The sequence below is a fragment of the Stylophora pistillata genome, chromosome 7, assembly GCF_964205215.1.
Source record: "Stylophora pistillata chromosome 7, jaStyPist1.2, whole genome shotgun sequence".
NCBI lineage: Eukaryota > Metazoa > Cnidaria > Anthozoa > Scleractinia > Pocilloporidae > Stylophora > Stylophora pistillata.
In genome coordinates this window covers 24374572-24384138 of record NC_142525.1, presented here as the reverse complement: position 1 = coordinate 24384138, position 9567 = coordinate 24374572, and the positions used below count along the sequence as shown (strand labels likewise).

Genomic DNA, 9567 nt, shown 5'->3' with positions numbered 1-9567 from the left:
GTATACAAAACTCGCAAACTTTAAAACACGTTCTCTAGTGATACTTGCGAAAGTATTCAGTATAATTTCCGTTAAGATTTTCGCTGACAATCTGATCGATTTCTCTAACATTGTGTGCCGAGACTGAGACTTTTCACCTCAAGCAAATCTCCGTCGAACGGTCCAAACAAACATAGCGGACTCTAAAGGACTCTAAAGCACACTTCACTCTGATTGGGCAGAAAAACACAAAGATTTTCTAGCACCAATCAGATGGCAGAACCACTGCGACCGTTTGGAACTAGTCTTGTAAGACAATGTCCCCAGGGGCTCTTCACGCCCTAACTTGAAATCGACTCAGCCCGTGGGTCTCCAAGGAGGGCTGAAAAATTGATGTTCGACAAAACCTACAAAAAGATTGGCATAGCTAGGTCCCATTTTGGTGCCCATCGCCACACCATTGGTTTGTTTGAAGAAGTTGTTTCCGAATGAAAAACAATTGAGTGTGAGCACTAGTTCGCTAAGGGTAGTAGTGTTTCAGATTTAGGTTCCTTAACAGTACGTTGATCAAAATTTAAAATTTTTAAGGGCCAGAAGGCCTTCGTCATTAGGAATGACAGTGTAAAGAGACGTAATATCCATGGAGAAATTTGTTTTGGCCAAGGAAATTAAAGTCTCGAAAAATTTGTAGAGCGTGTTGGCTGTCTTTAATATATGATGGTAAAGTTTTGACGATGGAAGCCATAATTTGTCTAAATAGCTGGAGATAAGTTCGGTAGGGCAGCTGCAGGCCGAGACAATGGGCCGACCCGGGTTGTTAGGTTGGTGAGTTTTAGGTAAAAAGTAAATACGAGAGATTCTAGGAGTGGTTATGATGAGATTTTTTCCTGTGGCGGTAATTCTTATTTAGTTATGAGTTGGTTGATCGTATTCTTGACGGAGTCTTGATTGCTGGCAGTGAGGTCTTTGTCGACCTTTTGATAAAAAGAGGTGTCAGAAAGTTGCCGCAAAGCTTCTTTTTGGTAGAAGTCGGTGCGCCAAACAACGACTGAGCCGCCCTTATCGGCCGCTTTGATAACTATGTCTTTGCGTTTACTAAGAATTTTTAGAGCCAACCACTCCTCAGAAGATAGATTAAAAAATTTGGTAATACGTTTGAAATTGAGTCTGTTGATATCGTGGCGGCATTTTTTGATAAAAAAAAGTCTAATGATGCGAATTGGCTCTCTGAGGGAGTCCATTTAGACTTTTGAGTCTGAAGTGTTTCGAAAGTGTATTTGTTGGAGGTGTTAGAATCATCCTCTTTGTTGTGAAAAAAGACTTTTAATTGAACGCGGCGAAGGAATTTTTCTACGTCTTGTTTAATTGAGAATTCGTCCGTTGTTTTAGAAATGGGAACGAAATTTAAGCCCTTACTGAGGACGGATTTTTTTGAAACGGAAGATGAGAGATTTTCTGGAACGGTAACTACAGTTTTGAGATTTTCTGGTGATGAGTGGTTAGCGATTTGGGGACCGATAAGTTGGTCAAGTTTTTGGGCCTTAATTTGGTTCAAATGATTGAAAAGTTTCGAATTAGTTTCCTGAATTATGGCGCGGATAGATTGTAATAAAACTGCTGGACAGATTTTGGATTTCCACCTTCGAGAAGTGGAAAGGAATGACAGGGACACATCGAAACCAGTCGCTAGACATTTTAATTTACCTAATCATTCTAAGCAACATATGGCAGTCTGCGGTCTTTCCTTACACTTAGGTAGCACGGACAGCCATAAAAATCTTGAACAAAAGCTCACCTTTCAAACCGGCAGTCTAAATCCCACAGGGATCAACGAACGTTTTTCATTCCACTAATTTATTCTTGTTTTTCTCGTTGCCATGTTCCCACCAATAACGTAGCTCCATTTTCTGCCTTTAAAAGCACACACAACCCACAATTTCTCTATTTGCTCCGACAAACGGCTAACGCTGGAAACGTCAGCTTTTGTAATCGTTACGATGGCCAATTTACCATTTCAACTTTGTTGATATATCCAACTTATATCGAGTTAACTTGAGTTCCATTCCAGTTCTCTTTGCATTATAGGTAGGTATCTTTGAGTTCGCGAGGCGAGCCATTCCGAAAACGACGCTTGACATTTACCGCGAACAGTGTGTCTATCTGTTGGCACTTTGAGCGCCTAAGTCAGTTGGACAAAAACATCCTCTGTTCTTAACATGACCCTTGATCAGTGTTCCTCCACCCAGCAGTTCAAGCCTGAATACACGCAACGCCAAAACTCAACCTCATTCTCAGTCTATGTTCACCACATTGCTTTACGTCAATTAAAAACTGCCACGAGACGCCTATTTCCTACACAGATAGAACCAAACCGAATTTCTGATTGTGGCCCTTTTACGGCCAGAAAAAATAGTTCATATGACCGGCTCTACTTAAAACCATTCGTGAATAAAAATGACATTTGCCGAGGGCTAATATAAGTCTTACGAATGAAGAAAAAACTAGACCATGGCATCAACGCACTCGCTCTTAAGATGACCTTAACATCATGCTCACTAATTCGAAGGTCCTGACACCTTATTTTGCGCCGAAACGTCTCTGTAATTGCAATTGGGGATAACGAACCCCTTCATATCACAAGCCATTTTTGATGGTTTTCAGGAGACCCTTAACAAGATTCGACGCGCAGCTTCCCTACTGGGATTAACGAACGATTGTTAGTGACCATGATTAGCTAGGTCATCCATTTCACAATGCATCGTTCGCCAACTTGCCAAAATTACTTAGAAAGCGCAACTCCATATACTCATATATATACATATATATATATATATATACATATATATATATATATATATATATATATATATATATATATATATAAATCCTAAAACCCACTGTAGAATTTAGCATTCTCTGCATTTTATTTCAGTTCATTAGCATTCCTTCGGGAATACGTTTTGTTTTTCTTTCCCGCGTTCGGCATAATTTACATGCTGTTAATATTCTAGCTTTTTAGTTTCATCGTTGATTTCATCGAGAGAACATCTTGTCTTAAGAGAACATCTGGTTTAGAGTTGCCTTTTCGCGGCCTACAGCACCGATACAATGTTAGTTCCTAGTTATGATGTTCATCGCGTTCGCTTTAGCCGCCTTTCAGTTTTATATTTCTGCACTTTGTAAGCTTGTATTTTTTGTTGGCTCTACATCAGTTCAAACCTCTCCCTCCGATCGAGCGTTTGTAATCACTGCTGTAAGCGGCCTCGAAAAGACTCGCCTTTTGGCAGTAACAACCACCATCATTATCCCCCACTTTGCAATGTTGAAGGGTCAAAACTCCAAAAGGCTCCTTTTCAAAGCTCAAGCTGGTGATTTGTCTACCATCATTTTCTTCAAGTTGATAATCAACAATGCTCCCCCAACACATAGCCGTCTCTTGTGTAAAGGTTATGATCGGTATGAAAGAATTTTATTAACACTCCTTCAAAGCCATAATGCAAGTATACGCTGTAAGTCTTCAGTGGGAAGAAGGAGGGGGGGAGGGGGGTTTCAGGTGTTTCCTGAAAAGAAACAGCCCCCTGTACAGGATGATGTTTGGATTCATAGCATCAATTTCATTAATGAAATGTCTGGATTTTTTTTGCAAACTAAAAATTATTCTGTGAGTATAAGAGCTTGCTCCAAGTGATCAGTTTCTGGAGACGGGATAAAAGTGAGGCGTGCAGAGGGAAAAACGATAAGGGGCTTAGGGCTTTTCTCCACTTTTCTCCACTGACCGATAGCCCGGTTCGAGGTACTATTTTCACATACCAACCTGATTTCACGCTACATCCATCGATGGCTGCAGCTGGAAGTGAGCATCCTGAAAAAAGCAAACATACATTACAGAATAAAATAGGAATGAAGAATAAACGATAGAGAAATAAAGAGATGATGATATTACAAAACAACAGATATCACACGCTAAACAGTTAGAAAATTGCGTCACGTCTGCGTGACCGGAAAAATATGGGCTGTTGTCTTAGATGGAGGTAATCAATGCAAAACATTGCTCAATATTTTAAGATAAATTTGCTATCTCTTGCAAATGTGAGAAATTTGGATTGCGTTATTTTTCTCACCCTATCTTTATACTATCGAAATAGCCCACGACCCGAGAAAGGGCGTTAAGCTTGAAATCGTGTCACTTGTGTTGTAATCTTCTCTCTATATTGCTTATTGTTCCCCTTTTATTTCTTTAATTTTCTTTCCCTTTTATTATCCCCGCTGGTCTGTTATTGCGTTATAAAGGCTTTTCGTTTATTCTTGTAAAAGACACCTTGCGTGAGTAATCAAATCATGAGTCGAAAAGCGGTTGGATTCTTCAGGATTACGAGAAGGAGAACTGAATTGTGAGTGCGGGAGTGTAACAGATACAGAGATCAATGGTTACAAATGTTTATAATTGTGAAAGTGTTTCCTATCATACCGAAGACAATTTCCAACAAATAATGGAATAGTAATTTCTTATTACAATTGTTATTTTCATTTGTCGTGACTTAATTTTAAACACCATACTCCCTGCAAGAGTTACTGATCGCATCTAAGTCACAAGGAATGTATCTGTGAAATCATTATTGACACAATGATTGTATATTTTGACGATTTATATGACTCTTAAATGTTATATTGTGCTTAATTCTTGCTTCAAATTTTTTGTGTAAACTGTGTACTTATTTTTAAAGTTTGATAAAATCGTTATTATTATTTATTATTATTATTGCTGTTGTTATTGTTCTTATCATAATGATAATTGGCTGCAAGTAGGGCGGATCACATTCCCAGTAAGGACCGTTCCGGAAGTAAGCTCTAGTTAAGAGCATCAGAGCCTACTTAGACAACCTTTTAAGTGCTTACTTCCTGGAATTAGCGGTGAGCTAGACAAAGTTTGGTGTCTCTGGGCCGGACTAGACCTAACTTTATGTTGACTTGCTTAAAAACCATTTGAAGATGTCGTCAGGCATCGTGCCCGAACGTTTTCAACGCGGAACGCGTACAAAGTGGACTGAATCGATGAATGCGAAAGTCTTGTTGTGTAAAGGGAAGTCACAAGATTGGGTACGATCTGGTGACTTGCAAAGAAACCCCAATACTAAAAAGAAAGGGTATATGGCCGATATAGAGTAGCTTTGGTATAATTGCTTTGCTGCTGATCTAAATATCTCCCCACAGACTCTTGGAGATTAAGCTTCAGAGATTGAGATGTCGCTGGGACGTGATTTCTGCGAGTACAAATATGATTGAGATGCATTCAAGTGTCGGTAATTCACAAATCACCGAAAAAGCGGAGTTGACAACGACACCACCCAAGAGCAAATTTTGCATATGGGAATAAGTTTAAAGATTCCAGAAAACAACACCAATAATCAACCTTACTGCACTAATTTAAACAACGTTCTCATGTATAACTGAACGACTTGCAGTGTTTAAGCATCAACGCGCCATACCGATCAAGTTTCGTTACCTTTTTTACTTTTTCGTCAGTCGCTGGAAAAACTTGCCGTTGGCGAGAGGTTTTTTTGGCAGTTGGAGACGCCCCCTAGCGGCCGTTGCCATTGTAGAGAGGTCACCGCTGTAGATGACTTTGTGCAAGAGTGAATGTATGCACAACCCGCCAGGACCGAAAAAAGTAGCCGTTGTGGAGAGGTCGCCATTGTAGAGAGGTGGCTGTTAGTGGATGGTCGACTGTACAAGCACGAGTTTCTTCTGCTGTTCTCTGGAGACGAGTTTAATACCAAAGCTAGGTGATTTAATGAGTGACAACCAACTCCTATTACGTTCCTTAATACCAAATACAAGTAGTAAAACGTCGTTCCTCCAGTCAGGGCAATCCAGCACCTAAGGTCGTAAGGTCTGCTGCAGTGAGATCAGCGTGGAGCCGAGAAGAAATGTAATAGGACTTTCGATAACTTGATCATCGATCACATAGTCTGCAAAGATTTCCCGACGGGAATAGAAAAACCTGTGTATGGCTTGGGTCGACGCAGCCAAGGCATATGTCTCAGTGGATCACCGTTTGCTAAACGAAATGTTAGCATACACAGATTCCCCGAGTGGTTTGTAACATTGATGCAGAGGCTAGTAGCGTGATAGAACACTCATATAGTAGTGGAGACGATGAGGAGTCGACGGGTGTCGTAGATCATTTCCTCCACAAGGGTTTATCGTAAGGAGATGGTCTCGGTTCAACTCATTTCCCATTGTACCTGAATCTCATAGCGTGGAAACTGAGAGCGCTAGAAGGATACAAGATATTGAGGCCTATATCTCAGATAGTCACCCAACTGTTGTGTATTGACTACCTGGAGTCTTTTGCAGCATCGGAGAGCAAGCTGATGAGAGTCGTGAAAGTTGTAAAGGACGGAATGGAGTGCATTCGAATGAAGTGGAACGAGAAGTGTGCTGTAGCACATATGAAACTAGACGGATGAAAGTACAGAAAGAATAACCAACTAAAACCAATAAACAGCCTAGACGCTGATAGCACCTACAAGTTTCTTGGAGTCCTAGAAAATGTTAAACAGAAAGACAAGTTCGTCTTAGAGAGCGCAGCGGGTGCATACTTACAGAGAGTGTCGATCATTTTGGTCTTGCCCACTATTACACCGGTCTAAGGTAGAGGCGCAAACTAAGTACCTCGAAAGGCACAAAAACGCCCTGAAAATCCTATTTCGGCCTCGAAGTAATCACATCAATGGATCTGGTAAATACACAACGTTCTTGGTACTCCCAAGCTTAGTCCAAGCCGGTATATGAGAACGAGCGAGCTGTTGCGTTTTGGGAAGTTCAGTTATTTACGGGCAACACCCTACTCAAGGCATACAGGATCGACGTCATAAACGTGTGCACAAGGTTGAGAGGAAAACGTCACTGATTGACATGAGCTCCTCGGATCGAAAATCGCGAGAAGACAACTAAGTGAGAGCTACAGAGGAGATATATATGCAGGACAACTGGACCAGCACGATACCATCTTTGATGAGTTGCGACGATATTCAGGGGAATTAAGCAAGGCACTGAAAGATCTTGTCAGAGACGTTAGTAGATCAGTAGCTTTCTAGATTCAGAAGTCTATCTTAACACTTCATATCGATCGCTCACTCGGTAAAGGTTTTTAAACTGAGCAGTGTTTCGTTTAGTAAGTAGGCGTTGCCTTCGATGAAAGATAAATTTTAATCACACAACTCGTGATTGACATGGTAGTTTGGAAAATAGGGAATGCCGGAATTCGGAACCGGAACCGGGATACTCGGAATACCCGGAGTTCCTGGAATTCCCGGAATGACCGAAAAATAACAAATTAAAAAAGAAATAAAAGTATATAAATAAATAAATAAGAACATTGATGATTAAAAGTTAATGGTAAATTCACAATTTAATTAAACAATTTAATACGAAAATTTTCTATGAGGGTCCCGAAAAAAAAACACCTACCGGCACTGTTCATGGAGATGCACGTATTAGAATTTAAAAAAGTCTGCGTCAGGCCAGTAGCCCATACAGCCTAAGCGACGAAATATTTCTACTTTCCCTCCCCCCCTTGATGGGATGCTAGTCCATCACATGGTTACTCCCCGTTTTGAATTCGCTTCCACCCATTTACACACCTATAAGGATGTCTAGCCGGGGCGCCATAACCATTAGGCCTGCACGCTTTTCCAGCCGGAACCGTTGCAGAAGATTAAACAACTGCACATATCAAACTCACGGGGTACAAATAGTCTCTTACTGAACTTCGTGACCACGCCCACTTCATCGGCCCACTCAAATCGAGTGCGATTTTTGGATGATAAATCATCTTGCCGACTCTCTGTATAAAAAGTTAGCAATGTACCACCGAAATATTGAACTATAATATCATGACTTTCTATTTTGTGTATGTTCGTACTACAAAGTAAAGTTTTTCCCTCGTCATTTTCACCTTTCCCCGAGCGGGTCCGTCAAAATTAAGAAGGCGTTCGTGGTCAAAACAAGACCGAGCAAGGAGTCTTGGGCGATTTCTCTCTTACGCAAGCGCAAATTGAAAATGTACCGCCAAAATCAAAGAGAGGAACAAATTTCCTTTGTTTTAATATGTAAATTGTCGAACAAGGAGCTGATTAAACCTCGTAAAATGGCTAGTCAAAACAGCCACACCTTCCTCCTTTTGCTCGTTTCCTGTTTTATAAGCGTCAAAGCAGTGGGATATGAATCGGGTAGCTAGGAAAGCGCTTCGGGTATTAATTTACCATCGTTTACTTACGAGATAAACAAGTAAGATTTGTAAAGTTATTTTCCGAAAGAGTCGGAATAAATACATTTTTCTCAGGTTAGATTGCTGTTTTTACCCTAAACGTCGTCCAATAAATTTTTGTTGCAGACTACTAATCTATACAATTTCGAAGGAAATATTCAGATGCTTCACCGTCCCCGAAGGGTCTCCACTCATCGAAGCATGTGCTGTAGCCAATGTAGTGAATTTTCATTCTCTTGTTGGGTTTGTCAATCTCTGTGACTTCAACATCATACAATTTTGTATCTTTTCTCTGTGAAATGACCTTTTTAGCAGGGGTGCGTGCTGAGTATTCGTTGCAGAATCGCTTTGGTTCTCTTATCTCTCTCTTTGGCTTGTCCGCCATTTTTGAAAATTTACTCAGGAGGGCATCTGGGTTAGCGGCCGCGCCAGGCTGGAACCGACAAAAACAAATGTCCATCGCAGTGGGGAAACAGTTTGATATGATTTCCAATTAGTTTAAAAATCTTTGAACTATAACAAATTAATACTCTACCTTAAATAACTATTAAACTCACATTGGAAGCTATCAAAGCAGCCACCATTAAGACCTGTCGTCTACAGTTAAAATTGAGAGATCGTTAGTTACTCAAAACCTTTTCGCGTCTATTATACATACCTTGAATATATATCTTTAAATACATAGCTTGTACTGATGGAATCTTCTAAATAAGGTTTATATTCAAAGGTATATATTCAAGGTATTTATAATAGACGCGGAAAGATGTCGAGTAACTAACGATCTCTCAATTTTAACTGTACACGGCTGGTCTTAATGGTAGCTGCTTTGATAGCTCCCAATGTGTGGTTAATAATTATTTAAGGTAGAGTATCAGTTTGTAATAGTTGGGAGCTTTTTAAAATTGAACTATTAAACTAATTGGAAATATTGCATTTCTTTAATCTTCTGCAATGATTCCGGCTGGAAAAGCGTGGCGGCCTAATGATCATGGCACCCTAGACATCCTACAGGTGTGTAAACGGGTGGAGGCGAATTTAAAACGGGGAGAAACCATGTGATGGATTAGTATCCCATCCAGGTGGAAGGGAGAGTAGAAATATTTCTTCGCTTAGGCTGTATGGGCTACTAGCCTGACGCAGACTATTATTTACTTCTAATACGTGCACCTTCATGAACAGCACTGGTAAGTTTTCTTTTTTTTTTGGGACCCTCCGAGTTAAATTTCTTATTAAACTATTTAATTAAGTTGTAAATTTACCATCAATTTTTGATCAGCAATATTGTTATTTATTTATTAATTTACTTTAATTTTTTA

At 40.1% G+C, this 9567-nt stretch overlaps 1 protein-coding gene across 1 annotated transcript in view; it reads right to left on the bottom strand.

Annotated features, from left to right (window-relative positions):
• Positions 1-9567, bottom strand: part of LOC111344029 (uncharacterized) — a 47263-nt gene that overhangs the window by 18666 nt on the left and 19030 nt on the right. Inside the window, exon 9 of the mRNA XM_088726973.1 lies at positions 3794-3841. Coding sequence (XP_088583099.1) covers positions 3794-3841 — 48 coding nt within the window. The remainder of the gene's footprint in view (positions 1-3793; positions 3842-9567) is intronic.